The sequence below is a fragment of the Condylura cristata genome, unplaced genomic scaffold, assembly GCF_000260355.1.
Source record: "Condylura cristata isolate star-nosed mole 26May11 unplaced genomic scaffold, ConCri1.0 scaffold00015, whole genome shotgun sequence".
Classification (NCBI taxonomy): Eukaryota; Metazoa; Chordata; class Mammalia; order Eulipotyphla; family Talpidae; genus Condylura; species Condylura cristata.
Window position 1 is genome coordinate 20,828,461 of NW_004567116.1, and position 21,531 is coordinate 20,849,991.

Genomic DNA, 21,531 nt, shown 5'->3' on the forward strand with positions numbered 1-21,531 from the left:
ATTTATTATATCCTATAATAAAAGGATATGAACAAGAATGTTTATAAAATAATAGAACTTTTAGGATGATAAGTCAATTCAGAGATTCAACAAGTGTGCTAAATAGTAAGTTATGCCTTAGAAGAGACTAAGTGAGCCAGAAAAGGTACTCACCTACAATGTAATACAGAGAAACAAAGACATGGAAAATAACTGTTATATACTATCAATAGAATGGTGGAAAATCAATATGGGAAGAAATAATGCATGATATTTTTAGGAATATGAAATATTAAGGTAGTTCACTCTTTTTCAGCAATAACCAATAAAAACAGAATCACAACCAAGCACATCACCATTAAACATGAGTGACAGGAAAATATTACATGTAATGAGAAAAAGAAAACTTCACCTATAAAACAATGACAATTTCACTTGTCATCAATGATTATAGATATCATGAATGATGAAATAACACCTTCAAAGTACTGAGTGAAAGTAATTATAAACTTTTTGATTTTATGTCCCAATACATTATCATTCAAAAGTGAGGACAAAAGAAAGGTACATTTAAAGAAGTATGAGAATATATCACTTTATCGATACTCATGGAAAAATACATCAAAATATGTATTTGACAAGACTGAAAATGATCCCCCCAAAAAGTGGGAATTGCTAGTGAAGATATCAAAAGTAAGTACCTTGACAGATTAAAATAAACCCAAAATGTGAAAATTGCTTTCTAACTAGGAAAGATTTTTTGTGTTTTTTCCTAAACGATGAAGTTTTGTCGTAATCATGTACACACCTTTATTAGTATCCAGCACAAAGTGGACTTACTAAATAGTTGATGAATAAATGAATACATAATGTGTATATGAAATAGTTGTCTCATCTCATTGTTAGGTCAAATTATCTGCTTTGCTAATGAGGAAACTGAAAATACAGAAGACTGACCTAGTATTATATGACATATTAAACCTGATTTAGTCTATAGAGAAAGTAATCATAATATAAGTGTCAAGAAAATTATTAGTTTCTCTTATTATGGCAGGTCTGAGTCTACAGATTTAAGAGGACATTATCTGTGCTCCTTTTATAATATGATAAACAAGTGAAACCAAACAATTAAAAATATGTGAGGCAACATATAGTCACATAAATATTAAAGAGAAAAAATAAAATGTTTGAGGGATGAAGAAGCTAATTTTATTTTAAAGATTTATTTATTTGTACATACAGAACTGGGGTACAGGCCAGAGGCTCAGGGGTGGCGAGAGGCTTCACCAGAGACAAAGCGGGAAACAGAACAGGCAGATCAACGAAGTACACTGCTGAGGGGAGCAGCAGCGGGCGGGTCAGGAGAGGTCTGCCGCGCCATGTGGTCACCTCCGGGGCAGGAGGGAATTGAACTCATGCAGAAGTAGCTTTTGCTTCTCAGTGCTGTGCTTTAACCCGCTGCGCCACCAGGGAGGGCTGGAGAAGCTAATATTTTTGACAAAAATGGAGTTATAAGAGCAAGAAAAGAATACCTGAAAAGTTAACAAAGTTTCCTATTTTTAAAGTTATAAGTAAATTTTTTAAAGATATTCCATAATTTTTCAACTCCAGCAAAGAACAAAAGACATGACAGAAAATAAATTGGAAGTATTTTCTTAATTTTTATTTATGAAAACAATTTGAATATCAAAATTACTCTTTCATTCACTAGCCCCTTCCTGTCCCTAGAAATATAATCTTTGACTTTTGTTAACCTAGCAATATTTGGGGTTTTGTATCTTTGATATTCTTTTGGAATGATTTGTACATTGTAATTTTGAAAATGAAAACACAAACTTGTCAAAGAGCGTTCTCAATATGTAAATATAATAACTGATATTTGCAACTGTTGGGGACCGAGGCCGGCATCTGGCGTCTGTCAGCAGCCATAAAAAGGTGAAATGGAGTTCGGATAGAGAAAAACATCCGGGTTGCAAAAGGCATGTGGGAAGAACTCCCTGCCCCCACCTTTTTCCTTTTCCTCTTTCTTTTCTCGCCCACTTTCGCCCCTCGCGAGACCAACTGCCACCAAAACATGTTGCATTTCTATTGGCCTTCTCCCTTCCTGGCATCCCTCTCCTCCTGTATAAAGCTGAGATAAAACCCAATAAAGAGCTCTTTCTTTGTTCTGCTACACGCGTGTGACTGCTTCCTTTGTTCGCCAGACTTGGGGCCCCGAATCTCCGGCCTTGCTGGTCAAGGTCCCCCGCATGCAACTATCATTTTGGGAATGTGGCTCCACATTATCGATCCTCTCAATACTTTATAAGATATAAATCATGTGACTTATATAGTAGCTAAATAAGATATAAGTTATGTGACTCTGAAAAGCAAAATGTCAGTACAAGCAGTATATAAAACTGATTTTGATTCTTAAGTAGAGAATTCTTGTAAATATCTAAAACCAAATTCCTAAAACTTCTGAATAACTAGCTGCAGAAATAAATAATATTTCTTCATTTTTAATCAATAAAGAGACAAATAAAATGCCCAGGATATTTATAGATATATCATTAAAAATTTCATACAAATGTGATACCTACTAATGCATAGAACATGAAACAACATCACTTTGATTTTCATTTTCAAAAATACAAAACCTGTTTAAAAAATAAATGGAGGCCCTCCCTGGTGGTGCAGCAGGTTAAAGTACAGCACTGAGAAGCTAAAGCCACTTCCACATGAGTTCAATTCCCGCCTGTCCCGGAGGTGACCACATGGTGTGGCAGACCTCTCCTGGCCCGCCCGCTGCTCCCCTCAGCAGTGTACTTCATCGATCTGCCTGTTCTGCTCCCCACTCTGTCCTTGGTGAATCCTCTCACCCTCCGCATCTCTGGCCTGTACCCCAGTTCTGTATGAACAAATAAATAAATCTTAAAAAATAAAATAAAATAAAATAAAATAAAAATAAATGGAATAATGAGGTAAAGAGATGAATTGCCTTTTTCCTGTTCTTATAGAAGCAGTTTGAAACTAAATCAGAATCAGGACGATCTATAGGACTTGGTTATATTGAATTACTTTTCTAAGAATCAAATCCAATACAAGATCACATTTTATATACAGGACCCCCCAAAAATGATGGAATTCCAGGGATTTGGTACTGTATTGAGTCCTGGGATTAGACTCTTTAATTTCCTGTCTTATAGTTTTCTTAATTTTCTAAAATTGTATCTGCTTCCTCATTTATTTGTTCACTTACCTTTTTATTTCTGTAACTTATGTGCTTTTATTGGATGCCAGCAGCTATCCTATAAATCACTACTTCTCCTGCCCCTAAAAAGTACAACACAAAGGTCTCTGCTTATAACTTGTGTCCAAAACCTCTTTCTAATAACTCAAAACCTCTTACCATTTAAAAATCAACTGCTCCCTTCTCTGTGTTCCCATACCTCTTTGTTCAAGACTATTATATAGAGAATTTATCACAGTCGCTTATACCATTACCTCCCATAAGAGTATATATGAGATTATGGAAGACTGAGCTGTTAGCATTCTCCAGCAAAAGTCATGTGGTACTTGAATCATATTAAAGGGATCTAGAGTAGTGTCAGAAATACGAGCACAGGTGTGAGATGACTAGCTTCCAAAGTCAGTTCCACTTGAAAAGAGCTAAGTTACTTAGCTTCTTTGTGTTTCAGTTTCCTTATCAAACTAAACACAAAGAGGCTAAGTAACTTAGTTCTTTTCAAGTGGAACTGACTTTAAAATGGATTTATAAAAATATAACTACCTCATGGGTTGTCATGAGGATTGTGTTAATATCTAAAAATAATTCAGGACATAATTCTATGCTCAGTAAAAGTATTGTTAATATTGTTAATATTGTTATTAAAGTAAATTAAGGATGGCCCAAAATCACTTGAAATTGGTGCATTTTCACTCCTAGGCATGAGGTACTTAAAACTGAGACTAGCCAGATTATTTCAGATTATTTCAGATTTTTAGGCTTTTTCTTTTTTCCCCCCACATTTTATTCTCTTCTAAGTTGGATGTCTTGTACAGGCTGTCTCCTGGAACGATTTCTTATTAAAATAAGAGATATTTGCCTATGAAATGTCATGTGATAAATTAGTTGGCATGATGTTACCATACTAACACACACAGAGTATAGCAGACTGAAATCAAGAGATTTGAGATGGCAGAAGAATAAGTGTATTATTTTAGGCAGTGGCAGCCATGACTTACTGGTAAGTTTGACTATAGGTCTGACCATACAATTTCCATGAGAAATAACTGACCTCAAGTGGTAAGTGAACCCTGATATCTTCATTGAGATCTTAATTGTGGCAATGTTAATGCTATCTGGGAAAGATGAAGCAGGCAACATGTAGGTTAATTAAAAAGACAAATGGATGGCAAGCGAGTCTGAATAATAAATTCACTGGGAAAAAGTTATGTTCTACTAAAATTTAATAGCAATGATCATTTCTTAATGAATGTTTAATTTTATTATTTCAAAGGTTTCTTTTTGGATTAACAAAATTTAGCTAGGAAAAAGATGATTCCAGACATAAATTGAGGCATGGGCCATTAATGTTACTGTAGAAACACACACTTCACAAGTAGCAATGCAGAAAAGGTAAATTATTATTCCTTCTAAAAGTTACATAAGTGCAAGGGAAGAACAGTTTGGAATGAAGCAGTCAGTCTAGTTACTATATGGCTGTGGGCAGGTATTCCTGAGAAGACAACATCCAGGGTTCCCAGGACTGCTTGTTTGCAATCTGGGTCACTCCAGTTCTAGATAGAGAGCAAAATGCTTAAAAGTATGCTTGTGCTTTGAAATTTAGAGAACTTTCTTATGTACCATCTCATTTATTGTACATAGCAAGAACAATGTGTTCCTATTTCATGTAAGGGGGTCTGAGAAGTTAAGTGACTTAGTCAACTTCACAGAGCAAATAATAACAGAACAATGGCCTAGGACATTTCACTGATTACTCAAGATCCTTTAATTTATACTGAGGACTTTGATGCTTAAGACTACACTCTGTTGATTGTGAAAGACAGGATATAATGATTCTCAGTAACAGCTAATAACTTATACTTTTCCCCTGAATTTTTGCTTTACTTTGGCTGGGAATATTCACATATCTTCATTGATTTATTTGTCCCATAGGCATACAAACTATGTACTTTGTTCATGACTGAGAATAAAGGCTACATAAAAATTTCAGGTAGGGTATAAGTCTGCATATTTAATCAATGAAATTGAGACATAGCTTAGAAGCTTCTCTTCTTCTTTTTCCTATTCAAACAATGATATTCTGAGCCTTGTCATAACTTGGTTACTAGTTTTGTAAATCTGAATCTAATTCCTATGATGTGAAAAGTGATTAACATTAGTTACTCGATTTTGGTATAAGCTTACAGACTGAAAGTAATATCAACATTAATTTAAGTGAACCATAAATAAAGTAACAGCAGTAGTATTAAAACATTATTTGCCTCCTTTTCAAGACAAGAAAGATGAGGTCTAGAACTTTTCATGTGTACCGTGAGAGTGAGATGTAGAATCAAACTTGAATTAAGATTTTTCAATTAAACTAGATTTAAATTAATAACTGAAACTAATTTATCTTCCTTGATGTAGCTAGAACTGGAAAGAATAATGGAATATGCTCTTTCTATAAAATATGAACAGCCTTTACTATAAGGAAAATAATCAAGCTTTTTATTCAAACAGTTGTCTAGAACCATCCCATTTAAGGCTACATTAATTCTGCAAATTCTAAATCCCAATAATTTTTTTTTTCAAAATTAAGTGTGAAATTCTTCCTTGAAGAGCTTCCATTGCCCATTACTAAAGATTCTTTTTTGACTACTAAGGAATGTTTTTTATTTGCTTCATAATTTAAAATATTCTTACAGTAAGAAAGTATTGATTTTCTTTGTAGCATCTATAAGAAACCAAAGAAGAATATCTTTCAACCTAAAGATGAATAAACTAAAATATGAGGAAGAATTTTTTCTAATTTATCTGAACACTTTAGTGTCAAGTTATGAGATTGGTATAGAAGAGTTTCACTGTTTCACAAGCATCACCATCATTTTTTAAATTAACACTGGTGGTATTTCACTGAATAAAAAATTTAGGTTAGTAGAACTTTCCTCATCTATGTAAATTTTTATTTTATACATTCACCTTGTAAAATTATTTATAAATACCTCCCAAAGGTCAAAATAATATGATGAGTTCTGGGGGTACAGTAATGCATAAAAGAATCTAGGCAGTGCCCACACCATGCGTATCACCTAGAGCAGTGATGACTAACAGAAAACAGTAAAATGATTCCATAATAATGGAATCATTATAGAGAACTCAACCTTTAACAGTATTTACTAAAATTGACTTTTACCTACATATATGAACTGTATCATATTCACTGTATCATTTGTCAGTGTCCTAATATATTCTAACAACATAATTATTTTGAAAAAAGGTAAATCATTCCTAGTCTATATTCTCATCTAATGTCTATCTAAGTAAAATAAAATAAAATGAAATTGTAAAACTATGGTTTTATTTCTCCAAGTTTGCAAATTGGGATCCTGGGAAAGAAAAGTTAATTCAGTTTCTGTAAGACAGAGTCCTAATTATGCATCCATTTCACAAGTTTCCAAATTCTGGCTTAGTCCAAACTTTGTAACTAATAAAGGCTGTTACCTTGAGGAAACTGTTCACCTTAGCTCAGTTCTTTCAACCATCAGATGAGGCTGTTTTAGTGGAATATATCTACGATGCCCTATTAGCACAGAGTCCTCATGTTTATCACCAGAACATTCTGGATTTTCTTATGAATAAAAAGGTCTGATTTTTCACTGCTCTTCTTCCCAATATGTGACAGAGAGAACTACACATGTACCTAGTTATAGAATAACAGAAAGGATAAAGTAGAGGCATGTTAGTGTGGAAGGGGAAGGTAAAAGGGATATGATGAAGGTAAATGTAATGTCAGTTTGCTAACATAGACCTTTTGAGGATAAGATACCATGGAATATTTAATGCTAACATAAACAACATAAATTTTGTTCTTACTTATCCAAAGTAAGAAGGACCTGGATGCATGCAGTTTAAAAATGAGTCACTTTATATATCTTATAAAAGCTGTATAGAATTAGTCTATGGGCCCTTCCTTAATTGGAGAGCAGCAGGTTAAAGCACAGCACTACGAAGCTAAAGCCACTTCAGAACAAGTCCAATTCCCGGCCAGGGAGCTAACCCACATGGTACAGCAGACCTCTCCTGACCCACCTGCTGCTCGTACTTCATCAATGTGCCTGTTCTGATTCCCACTCTGTCTCTGGTGAATCCACTCACAGCCCCTGTACCCCTGTTCTGTATGCATAAATAAGTAAATCTTTATTAAAAAAAAAAGAATTACTCTTATAAAATCATGTCATAAACCATTGCTATATAATCCCTAAATCTTGATCTTAAGATTCATAATTTTTACTCCTTAAACTATAGATAATATTAATTAATAGATAATATTAATTACTGAAAACAACAAAAGGAACTGTTGAAAAGAAATTTTAAGACGTTTGGAAAGTAAAAATGATGTACAGTTTCATCATGTTGAAGATGAGAACTTACATTGGAATTCTATTAGATAACTATAGGAATGGTATTTTTTGCCTGGAAAACTTTTATCCTAGAACACAGCTGTGTAACAACTTTGGCTTCAAACAGAAAGGCTATAATAAAGCGCCTCCTAGCTAGACTTAGGTTCAAGAGGTTTATGGTGACGAACAGCAGAAAAGATGAAATGTTTCAATAAGCCCCTCAGGCTGATTTAGTTAGCATTCACAAAGTGGAATAACCTATACATCACATACCCTTTGTTAGCTGGTTGTTTAGAATAGATGTATGAGTCACTGGATTTTATTTTAGCAATTGGGAAATGCAATTCTCCTTTTGCCCAAAATATTAAAATGCAGAAATGTGAAACTAAGAGAAGTGATGTCAGATCTTATACAGGATGCTTATTACCACTATGATGGATCAAGAAATTCTGTTCTTGTTATACACACTTCACTTGTGTGTGTGTATGTGGGTGTGGGTATATATATACACAATTAAACTACTCACAAACTACAGTATATTTTGACATGGTGTGTGGGTTAGGGAGGGGGGAAGTTTGCAAAACCAAAAAAAGCTGGTGTGAGAGAAAGACAGGCAAATGAATACAAGTACAAAAGAATCCCTCTGGGAGTTGGAGGACTGATACATATATACATTACCCCCCACCTCTGTTCAGAATTAATGATGGTACCTGCAACAATGCTGGCAAGCTGTTGGGTTCTGCTGATGGGGTAGAAGCTGCGTGCTTGAATGATAGCTGAAGCGATTTTCTTGGCGTGCTTCTCTTCCCCGTATGTTCTCAGGATGGATGCAAGTGCCTGTTGATCCAAAGCGTTCACAACATCAGCTGCAGTGGGCATGTCAGGGTACCTAGTACACAAGAAGAGAAATTAGCTTACTGACATTGGCTTTCATTGTTGAGAGGTAAAAATTAAGACTTCTGAGACAGTCAGGCGTGTACACACAGTCTAAGAGAGTTTCTGAGGTTTTCAAAGTCTGAAACTGAAATCTTACATGAACAAAGTAGATCTTTTATTTCAAATGACCATCATTACGTTGTGAAGGGAAGATATGTGACTTTCATCAAGTCAAGGGCAACAAGAAGTTAAAATATTTTATTAACCTTTAACTCACAAGGTAGCTATTATTGCTCATGCTCATGTTCCTTAAACTAAAACATTGGAAATGCCTGGATTCAGTTTTTTCAGAATTTAAATTACTGCGTGAATTTTTTTCAGTGCACAAAATCAGAAGCTTACAGACTGGTAAAAGAAACTTTCTCAAAAAACAAAAAGGCAATGGACACAAGGGAGAAAATATTTATACATCACACATCTGACAAGGGGCTAATTACCAAACTACACAAAGTACTTATACAATCCAACAACAAAGTCAACCCAATCAGAAAATGAGTAAAAGACCTAAACAGGTATTTCCTAAAGAGACACTCAGATGGTCTACAGACACATGAAAATTTGTTAGACATCACTTATTATAGGGAAAATGCAAAGCAAACCACAATGAATTATTAGCTCACCCCTGTGAGAACGGCACATATAAAAGGGATGGAAAACACAAATGTTGGTGAGGATATGAAAAAAAGGGGAAACTCCATCCACTGTTGGTTGAATACAAATTGGTATAGCTTCTATGGAATAAATGGTGTGGGGATTTCATAATAAAAAATGGAAATCGTTCATGATCTAATACCTCTGCAAAGTGTTTACCAAAAAAAAAAAAAAAAAAATCTCACAACAAAACTGTAACAATTACCAAGTCATAAAACCAACCTAAGTGCCTATTGACAGATAACTGGATAAAGAAACGTGGACTATATACTCAATAGAATACTACATCACTGTTTAAAAAGGTGAAATATTGTCTTTTGAGAAAAAAATGGGTGGGACTTGAGCTGACTGTGTTAGGTGAAATAAATCAGAAAGTAAAAGAGAGGTATTTTCTGGTTTCACTCAACTGTAGAATATAAATAACCAAAACCGCAAAATACAGCAAAAATCTATATAAAAAGCTAACTGCCAGTCAGTTTCCTTCGCAAAAACTAAAACCATAAATAATAGCAACATATTTTATTTTGCATATTTAACAATTATTGGCTATTCATCCATAACAAAAGTTCACCATGGGGTAAAACTTGATAATAAACAACAGTACTAAACAAGATTAGATGGCAATTTTAAATGAGAGAAACAAAGAAATACCAATCTCTGGTGAAATAGGAAAAAATTATATTAATAATAATAAGATAGCATTCATTTTGTCTGACACTGCAGTTTACTTTAGGGAAACAGGTCATGGACTTCTAAAAGTGATGAATTAATGGAGGCTGCACTTATTAGATAGTTTTGCTAATAGTACAGTTACTATTATTACAGTCAGCATGCTGGATTGATTGTTGGTTTTATTTATGAGAACTTAAAATTACAAAGATAGGTAACTTTAAAATCTGAGGATCAAACCAGAATAGACTTGCCGGGAAACATCTGTATCCCGCCTTAAAAACACTACCCTGCACCTTGTAAATGTTGAGTATTACAGAGGACATTCTGCAGTACTTCACTTATCCTCAACTTTTGCCATGATCTCCCTTCCCATAACCCTCTCCTTCAAATTCTAATCTATGAAAGTAGCAATGCTTACCTAGGTGCACACAAGTGTAAATGCCTGGCACACAGAAAATATCAAAGAATGCCATATTGTTCCGTAAAGCCTCCTCATTCCTGTATTTGCCAATCATTATTCTCAGTCAAACTGCCAAAAGTCACCACTGGATTTTATCTAGTTAGGAATTTAACTGCCCCAAACACTAAACATTAATCTTGTTCATGATAGTAAAATTAGATACCACAGAATACATCTTGTTTCTCTAGCACATTTGAAATACTAGTATAAGAACACTTAGTAGTTTTTTATGCCTTTCTGTTTTTAAGTAAGAAAATTAAAACAGCATTTTTCTCAAAAATAGTTCAATGAATAATAAGCAAAATTTTATTTTGCTTGTGTTAGCATTGAATAGCAGCGTTGAATTTCCATAGGCAACTGGCAAAATGCAGCAAGACCATGGAAAGGCTGCTGGGAAGCTTTCAAATAGGCATTCACATAGGAAAGAAGTCAAGGTGCATGCATTGTACCCCCAGCTTAATTTGTTAAAAGATCTTGTCAGTTCTCTGGACATCATTACTATGACTAAAGTTATTCGAGAGAAAATATTAACAAGGTTGTGATTTATATTATCTTTTATTGCAGAGTGCAACTGACAACAAAACTCAGAACCACACGTTCCTGAAGCTGCAGTGTCATTCTGCTACATGTTATATGGTATCAGTGTTAAATGGCAACAGGTTAAGAAAGCCTGCCTCCAGGGTCTGACCACCACCACAGCACCCAACTTGGATTAGGAGTACATATACTTACATCTTGGACACTCCTTTCTTTATGAAGTCACGTGAATCAACTACCGCTTTCTGAATGCCACATACTTTCTTCAGATCTGCTAATATCTTTGATTAGGTTCTAGCCTATGCTATCTATCTGGAAGCCACTCTGCTTTATAAAATATATTTGCTCAATTCTAATCTCATCCATTATGTACTGAGTTAGAATTTAATTCTCAAGGGAAATTTTATTTTCAAGGTCTTAAGGGTGAACTTCAGGAACTCTGATTCAGAGTACAATTTGCTAATAAATCTTCCTATTACCAACATGAGGATTTACTATTAACTAGAAGTTTTCTTCATTGTATTTCAGAAGGCATCTTCCTTATCAATATATAGAACATCAGAAATTTGCTTGACATTTTATTACCTCTGTAAAAGAACCTCAATCTCCAAACATGACAAAACATTTGACCTTTATTATTAGGCTTTTTATTGTTTTCTTTTATGATTACATTCTTCACTCTCTGAATGCCAATTTATGCAAAAGAAGGTATAAGAATCAGAAAGAAAAAGGTCCCAGCAACTACAGATCACTGTCCAAATTAACAGGTAATAAAACAACATGTGAATAGCTACCGCAAATCAAAAGAGTCTGTGGGACAGAAGTCAGTCAATTCAACACTAATTTGTTCACTTAGATTGGACACACTTAAATTGGACATTAAATTCTTATATGTAGGTCTTCTAACAAATTGGAAGTTTTTTTAAAACTTGTTTTAAAATATGTTTTCCAGTAGAAATGCTTATCTAGGTCTAGAACTACAGCTCATTAACAATAACAGAATGTTTTTCTTACTTAGATATAAGAGTATGATGCGTTTTTTAGGTGGTGAGCTTTCTAATGGTGGAATACATGTCACATCATTTGGTGATGGTGGTAAAGGTGAGAAACCTTTGGTTAAGCATTGTAGGTATAATGGAGAACAAAGACTAGAATTTCCAAAGTGATGATTAATGCAGTGGAAATATAAAGCTGTCCTATGCAGTCTTAATATAGTACTATATATTATAGTTCTCTGAGGTAGGTAAACTAGTGAGAATGTACAAGAAGCAAGACAAAACATAACCGCTGACCTCTAGGATATTACTTTTTACATAGTGTTCAAAGGAATATTAGTTTTGTTTACTTCTAAGAAGCATATAGTTGTTTCTACAATTCCATAAAAACGGAATCACTGTTTTAGAATCATATTCATCAAAACTGTTAGTAGTCTAAAAACCCACAATGTATCTGTAAAAATAAATGTAAAATTATCTTCTTCACTGATTTTATACAAAGATGCTAAAGATTTTTCTTTTAAAATTCCAAATCTAGAGAAATACTAGTCTGTATAATGAGAAGCACAAAATAAAAACGGATTTATTGTATATGGATAGTGTTATGTGTTGTATGTGATGAGAATTCTAAGTCTTAAAAGGAAATTAAATTCAGAATTGTATTGAGACACCAACTACTGGCTGTGGGGAGAAATGTATTATCAATACTCACCTGTCACAGTCCATCCTCATGTCCAAAGGGCCATCCTTCCGAAGGGAAAAACCTCTTTCGGGGTTATCAAGTTGCATGGAAGAACATCCAAGATCCAAAAGAACCCCATCCAAAGTTCCTGGTTGCACCCCACTTTTCATTAACAAGGCTTCTGCCTGGCTGAATTGCCCTAGGAGAGCATGTATCTGTTTACTGTGAATAAACCAGGAGATGGAGAAGACATTTTAAAATCTTTCTTGAGGTCTATGATCAAAGGAAAGGAGCACATGCTGTTGTTAGATGACTTAGCCAAAACAGACTTAATAATTATGCTTCCCACGTGCTTGACACAATATAAATACCTACCTAAAGATTTGGACAAAGTACAGTTTTGGTTTCAACACTAGAGGTAATTTGATGTAATTTCATTCTTGCTAATAAGCACAATTTATTCTATACCTCTGTGATGGTAGACAGCAAGTTTGTGAATTAGAAAAATCTGTCAGAACATGTATTTTACTTTTTCTAAAATGTTTTCTTAAATTGACAGGTTAAGAAAAGAAGCATATATCATTCTGTCAGAAGAATAAATTTAGAGATAACAATTGGTAAGTATGTAAATAAAAGGGAGCCACTGTCCATTTTTTATAATTAAGTATATGGAAAAAGGGAATCCTAATGTACTATTGATGAGAATGCACGCTGGAGCAGATGCTAGGAAACATGGAGGTTTCTAAAAAAAATTTACAAAAGCACCATAATCTAATCTGGCAATTCCACTTATGGAAATATGAGCATTATTTATAATAGCCAAAATATGGAGACAACATACATGTCTATGAACAGACAGATAGATAAAAGAAATGGTACATATATGCAAGTGAACATTATTCAACCACAAGAAAGAAGGAAATCCTACTATCTGCAACAATATGGGCAGAACTTGAGGGCAGTAGGCTAACTGAAATAAGTCAAATAAAGACAAATAGTATATGACCTCATTTGTAAGTGTTGGGGGGGGTGTGGCTAAGCAGAGAGAGAACAAATCAATAATAAAAGAGATCGTATTTGTGGTTACCAGATAATGGGGGCTAAAAGGAGGGGTAGATGAATGTTCAGAGACTTCCATCTGTAAGGACTAGAGATGTAATGTGCAACCTGATGACTACAGGTAACACTGCTGTGTAAGATATATCAAAGTTAAGCGAGAAGATCCAGAAAATTCATTATCACAGGAAAATAATCACTTATTTTTCTCTATCCTTTTTTGTAGCTATACGAGATGATGAATGTTAACTAAACTTAGTACAGCCAGTAATCATTTCACTAAATATGTAAGTCAAATCACTATTTTGTATCCCTAAAAACCTATACAGTGCTATATGTCAAGTGTATCTCAGTAACGATGGAAAGACAAAATTTAATAAGGAAGCCAACTTAAATAAAATAAAAGCTAAAATCACAGAAAGAGATATCAAACCCCTTCAACTTTTTTTATTTTTCTCATAATTTAAGATAGGTTGTGCCATGCAGCTGCACAGTTGAACTGAAACTATGCCTAAAATAAGTACTTTCGTACCTTCTTGCAGAAGCAATGTTTTAGCTGTCTGCAGGGATTTTTTAAGTGAATGGAGGATTCAGAATCAACATCCAGAAGAGTTGGGATCACCCTATAGTTATACTATTCTCCTCCCTACACAGACTGTGATGCTGCTTCAGGGTTCTTCAGAAGCCTTAGGACAACTGGCATATACTTTGGAAGAGTGTACGGAATGAATGTTCCTCATTCTCAAAAATGAGGAAAATTGGGCAATATCTCCAAAACTTTTTCTACAGCTGTGTAGTATGAGTTTCAATGGTAATGGGAAAACAATATTCATGATATCTACTAAAAATACTATGTTTTTAAAGGAGAACTTCACAGCTTATAGGTAACTTTTCCTCATATTCTGATGAAAGTAATTTTCAAATTTGTTCACCATATATTCATTAAATATCTTTTATGTGTCACCCATTATACTACTTGAAATTATATGAAAATTAATAAAGCCTGGCTTTTGAAACTGAAGAGTTGAAAGGAAGAGATAGAAATAATTTATAAAATAACCTAGTGGGTACAGAAAGAGAGACAAATTACTATACTTATATTTTGAAAATATAAAATGAATGCTTACACTAGCATTGGAACTACAGAAGTAGAACCTTGCGATTGTAAGGGAACCCACAAATTATTCATTTCAACTATTTAACTGAAGTTTGGATCTTTTTCTTCTCCAATATTACTGCCAGGGTGAGGGAAGGACGAAGTCATTGTTTTAACTACCTCTCATTCACCCCTTTGGTTAGAGAGGGTTTCCCATTCTAGAATTATGGAAATGGCCAAACACACAGCACAAGACATCGGACAGGCGAGACTGAAAGAAATTAAATAATCAGAGCCCAGGGAAGAGGATACCGGGTGCCACACATGGTCATAGTGGCTTGCATCAGGAATAGTGCAGACAGCCAGAAGGGGTAGGAAGCATCAATAGAGTGGGGGCATCTTGGTTCTCCAAGGAGGGTCTGATTAACCTGTTTGAATAATTCTATGTGGGCTGGCACGAAATGACAACTGTTCCTCAGGGGTAAGCAGAAGCTGTGTTGTTCCCTTAGATAGGAAGGGTCATTTACCAAAGGAAACTCATCTGTGGAATGTTAGTAAGAATTTATGGTTAAGGGCCCTCCCTGGTGGCGTAGCGGGTTAAAGCACTGCACTAAGATTAAGCCACTTCCGCATGAGTTCGATCCCGATCCCGCCTGCCTTGGAGGAGATCCACAGGGGAGGCAGACCTCTCCTGGCCTGCCCGCTGCACCCCTCAGCCGTGTACTTCCTCGATCTGCCTGTTCTGCTCCCCACTGTGTCTCTGGTGAAGCCTCTCACCCTCCGCATCTCTGGCCTGTACCCCAGTTCTGTAAGAATAAATAAATCTTAAAAAAAAAAAGAGAATTTATGGTTAAGACACTTGAGACTCTCCTGTTTGGCCCCGTTACTGGACTTGAATTTTTGGTCTTACACAACAGTCATCAAGCTCATGCTTGAACATTCCCACTAATGAGAATTCACTAGTGGTTTGTTAGTCAGTTCTCTTTTTTTAGTCTAGCTGGTGTATGTTTCTTCACTATTTCTTTAACTTTTTCTCTGGTGTCATCTATGTAAAACAACTGAAAACTATAACCCACAACAGTCATTCATATATCTAATGTTAACTATTATAAATGACAGCTCAAGCTATAGATTTATGAGGATTAGCTAATTTGTACACACCATACCATAGTCTCTATAATAAATAAGGTGTCACAACTCTGGCCAATGAGATACAGGAGACATCACACTCAACTATTTAATTTATATAACTCAATTCTATTGCTATTTCTAGATGCCCCCACCCACCAAAAAGAAAAACAACAATAACAACAACAAAACTACTTTCACCATGCTAGTTGCTCCATTCTGAATATGTTACAGTTTACCTATGTCCTTAAACCTGAATTCCATAATCATGGAAAGAATAAAGTAAATTCTTGCCTCTTTTGCCAGTTTTATGTAACACAGATTTTATGTAACACAGTACAAGATAAATATAGTTTTACAGTTTATTTCATACTGTTGACATACATATATCTAAAGCCCTTGAGTATGTCCATGTACACTGCTATAGTACTGCTCTCTTTTATGTACCTGTACAATTTTGTTTTGCTAGTTATTTTAAACCTAAGTAACATTTCTAACCTACACATGTTATACAGCTCTTTAAAGGATCCAGTCATTAACTTTAACCACAGAAATCTTCTTTACACTGCATAAAAAGTTTCAATAAATCCTTATTGCCTTGTCTTGTCTTGATTCCTTTGGCATGGTATTTATTATCCAACTTGAAGTTAATACACTTGAAAAATATAATATCTTGTATGGTGTGTTTGCTTTCTTGATGTACTCATCTGTGTTTAACACACAACAGAGTTTTATGCTTCACACTGAATAAAAACTAAAATATAATCCTGTAGGCCAAAATTCAGTGTTAAGATATAAATGTATGAATATGTCATGTAGAAAAATAAGTAGGAAGTAAATCATGTATTCAAAACAGAGTTTTTGATGCTATGCAGTCTCGTGTTTCTAGAATTAGGTTGTCCTCAGGGTAAAGAAACCACATATGTAGTTTGCAGACCAATCTCTTGAAAACCCTTAATGTTAGAACCTGGAACACTATTTTTTATATGTGATTATGTTGAAGCTGACCTAGACAGGTATATTTCATGCCTCTCATTTCTTGTTCTCTTCTTCCATTCCTTTCTCCATTGTTTCCTCACTCAGGTCTCTCTTTCTTTCAAATTTTGATTTTTACTAATTTTGCACATACAGAATACATTTTTTTAATAGGTATCATACAAAAATTAACAGGAAAGTGACAAAGAGGATCATGAGGTCACAAAAACTGAGCTACACCACAACATTTAGTAATAACCACAAATGCACAATTTGTTCAAATTATCATCATCATCATAATTTGTTATCATCTTATGTTCCGTAGGATATAAAAATGAACTTGGAAAAAGAAAATACTTTTTGTTTTTCCATGAGCTACCAGAAGGATAATAAATTGTACTATAAGTGAAAACACAAGTTACGTGGCTCAACCACAAGAAAAGCCAAGCTGCTTGGCAAGAGAGTGTCAACAATTGTTAGGTAGCTGGAAGTCATTGTTAGAGATCCTGACTGCTGACAGATACTGTTAATCTTGATTCTGGCAGGCTATCTGTACTGAATGCACAAATCATTACTCTGTTTTATCATAAAGGACTAATACACCAAGGTTCATGATATAATATCATCCATTTCATATTAAACATAGGGCTTCTTTTATCCATACATAGTCTACTGATAGGGGTTAGTGATGAATTATTTCACAATTAAAGAAGGGGATCCAACTCATAGGATCAAATATCTTGTAGTTAAAACCATTTTGGTTTTAGAAATCTTAAACTCCCATGGTTCATAAAGTGCTTCACTGCCCAGGGTAAATAATTTTCAGTTTCATGTAGAGGACTTACATGTATAGAAAAATCAATTTTTTTAATTGGCTATTTGAAAAGTAATTTTAAAAATGTGAAGTCTGAACACAAATTTTCAGAAAAAAAAATTGAATTTGGAGATTATTCTTCTGAGGCAAGAATAAGGATTTAACATTCCTTCATCTTACCACTATTAAACAAATGCTTTAAGTCTTTATAAATCTCTACTCTCAAGTAGAGTAGTGAACATTACCACAGTACACAAATGCGTAACCTAGACACACAACTGATAAAAATTATTTATCTCTGGGTAGTAAAAGCATCTTTATCTATCAAGCGTTTTATAAACCAGGAGTTTGGGATCTCGTTCTCACTGAATCACTCTACTTTGGCTCCAAAACATAGCAATTCAAAATAATGACCACTTATCAGCTCATATTCTGTGGATCACTAATTTGAGATGGGCTCAGTTGCACAATTCTTTTGGTAGTGAAATGACTGAGGCTTAGTTGGTCCCATAAGAAGTTGGTTGGATTAAAGCTGGCAAATGGACCACATCTCTGGCATTTGGCTAAACTAGCCCAGGGAGATATAATTTGAGAATAAAGGTAGGACAATTCCAATATACAAGTACTTTTTAACTGACAATTTTCTCACATTCCATTAATCCGTACTCAGCTGAGATCATAGTCACGGGAGAGACAGAATAATTTCTTGAGCAATAAGTACATATTACAAGGGAACACCTACAAAGAAGTATAGTGGGCATTTGTGCAAATAATATACCCCACTCCTCCTGTAATTACATTTAATAATTTCACATTCATTTGTGTAATGAATGTAAAATTTTGAAAGAGGAAACAAGTATTTTCTCTTCAGTCTTAGAGATTCTCTTGTGCTGATTGAGACCTTTATGTTACAGTGTAGTTTCTTCTTTAAGACATCACAAGAAATATGCTAGTGTGGTTGGTGAGTACAGCTGAGGGGTAGAAGTAAGGTTCCAGAAATTTAAATGCGGGCAGAGATCCAAACAGCATTCTGTCACCTGGGTCTGCAAAGGGTAAAACAATGATAACCTGGGAAGGCAGAAGCATGTGGTAGTAGGGCACCCATAAAAATGCAAGAGGGAACTAGGCATGGCAGCATGAGTAAATGTGGCAGCTAATCTGACAATAAGGAGATGTGAAGCTGTTGGCGAGACTTTTCCCAAAAAGGAGTAAAAATTATCTATCTGTGAAGCAACCGGCATCATACCAAGTAAAGGGGAAGAGATTCAAGTATGAAAGAAAATACTAGAGAGGTGAATCATAATGACCCAATCATTCATATTGAGGCATCAAGTCAGGAGCAGTAGCAAAACAATTTGATACTAATTCAACTAACCTACAGAGCAGACAACCTCTAATCCATTATTAAGAACTCTGTGGCAAAAATACAACAGGGACAGAATTAGCCAGGGAATATGTATAGCTTATCATGTAGATAAAAGTGATAAACAGAGTAATGCAAAGAAGAGACACATTTCTTAAATGTTACAGTATCAAATACTTAATGAAGTTTGTTTCACTGAACCTAAAGTGAATTCAATCCAAGGTTCACTTTATAGACCTTAACCATTAATTTTGTATATGTACTCCATAGGAAGTAAGAGCAAAATCCAAATAAATTTTATGGGTGAAATTCTGTTTATTATGGACCAACGCTCTTCTCAGATTAGTATCAGCATTAAACTATACAAATCCCAGTGTGTTATGTACTTTCTAGTCACTAAATTTTATAGACATATTGGCAAAATCAGGGACCATGGCTGCAGTTACCACTTCACTAGGCATCCCAAGCAAGGAATACAGAATGGGTCAGAGTTACATATGAAAACAAGTATTTGCTGAGTGTTTTATATATGTCATAGCTGTTTAAGTGTTTTCTACCTATTATACCATTTCATCCTCATGATAATGCTAATAATTTTTTAAAAATATTTATTTATTTATTTTTACAAAGAACTGGGATATAGCCCAGATGTGCAGGGGGTGAGAAAATTCACCAGAGACAGAGTGGGGAGCAGAATAGGCAGATCTACTGAAATACACTGCTGAGGGTCTGCTGAAACATGTGGGTGACCTCCCTTGTCAGGGTTCAAAATCAGACCTTGGCGATGATAGTGCCAAGACTTAACTATAGGATATCAGGGAGATCAAACTCTAATGATTTATATGACATCAAGACCAGCATTCTGTAGATGAACAAACAAGTAAAGAATTACTCAAGTTGTACAGCCAGTAAGTTGTAGAATTAGAAATGTAAGCACAGCACTTTCTGGCTCTGGAGTCTATGTTCTTAAGAATTATACTGTACTGCCTCTCAAGTGTCCAATTATATAGCACATTTCAGATTGCCAATTCTTCATTATTATGTTCTTGTGATGATACACAAATCTGCCTAGTTTTTTCTGAATTTTTTAACTAAGATGATTCAATTGCTTTAATATTTGCCATCTCTTCATAACTATGAATCTGCAGATTCAGCACTCAACAAATAATTGCTGAATAAGGAATAGCTACCAGGCGTTGGATGCAGGGGTATAAAAATGAACAATACAAAATACAACCATAATGAATAAGGCAACCATAATGAAATACTAAGAGGATGACTTATTTCTTAAGACAACAGTGGTTGAGTGGAAGGAAGAACAGCCATCATAAGGCTTATGTTTAAATCTTTACTCTGAGACTTACTAATCCCAGGGCATTGGACTAATTATTAAATTTCTTCAGTTTCAGTTTCCCTGTATCTCATGCATTTAAGTTTTCCCCTCTGAGGTAGTCCAGTATGATAGAAGTATCTTAACAAGACTCAAGACTCAGATTCTTTATATGTACTAGATGAATAAGAGAGCAAATGAACCTCACAGATCTTTTATCAAGAGTATATTAATTAATGTACATGAGAACACCTGTTCAGTTGCAGTAAGCATAGGAAGATTCTCAATAAATGTTACTTGACTCCTTCTGCTATAGCTGGTTTTCTTTCTTTAGACACATTTCTTACAGTTTTGGCACAGTGCTAAATGAGGATTGGAAACAATTGGTGAGGATTTGTTCCAAGCAACCAAATGCATGACATACTTAGTATGAGAATTTTTCTGTAACGTCTTTTATGACACTATTGGGCTATATCTCTTCTACCATTTCATGCACTTATTATAGTCTGAGAACTGTTCACTTTTGGAAATGTTAATGTTTACCATACTACACAGAACTCTTTGCAGATATACAGACATATACCTATCCAAAACATTTATTTCATATTAATTATAATCACTTTGAAGGTACCTGCTTGAAGAATATTGCATATGCTGTAGAAAAGGAAGAAAATATATTATTTTTGCTTTGCACAATTTGCTCAAAACCCCTGAAAGCATCATCTTTATTGGCCAGTCTTTCCCTTGAGGAAATATTTTTAAAATCATAAAATGCAGTTGTATTTCTATTGCTTAGTAACCCTTTCAAAATTTATTCAGTTGTTAAATCTTTCCTTGTTCTGAAAATAAACAACTTAGGAGATGCCATAACTTTTCCACTCAACAATACGTTATAGTCTAATGGCTTCTGTGAGTTGCAAACAAAATCAGCTCAGAAATAAGACTGTCTGGGCCCTTCCTGGTGGCACAATGGGTTAAATTACCACACTATGAAGCTACTGCAGTCACAGCAGCACAAGTTTGATTTCCATCCAGGGAGGTGACCCACATGGGGTAGCAGACCTCTCCTGGCCCACCCAATGCTCCCCTCAGCAGTGCATTTCAGCACATCTGCCTGTTCTGCTCCCCATTCTGTCTCTGGTGAATCCTCTCATTCCCCATACTTCTGGCCTGTACCCCAGTTCTGTATGCATAGATAAATAAATCTTAAAAAAAAAAAAAAAGAAAGAAAGAAAACTGTCCAATGTTC

At 34.8% G+C, this 21,531-nt stretch overlaps 1 protein-coding gene across 5 annotated transcripts in view; it reads right to left on the bottom strand.

The window, feature by feature from the left end:
• Positions 1 to 21,531, bottom strand: part of METTL15 (methyltransferase like 15) — a 161,591-nt gene that overhangs the window by 18,310 nt on the left and 121,750 nt on the right. For 3 of the 5 annotated variants that reach the window (XM_012725040.1, XM_012725041.1, XM_004683586.2), the window contains 2 exons: positions 12,551 to 12,742; positions 8,298 to 8,476 (listed from right to left, as the gene is read on the bottom strand). In XM_012725040.1, the coding sequence (XP_012580494.1) occupies positions 8,298 to 8,476; positions 12,551 to 12,742 (371 nt within the window). Of the gene's footprint in view, positions 1 to 6,782; positions 6,888 to 8,297; positions 8,477 to 12,550; positions 12,743 to 21,531 lie in introns of those variants that run through there. The other 2 variants (XM_012725042.1, XM_012725043.1) reach the window with 2 other exon arrangements.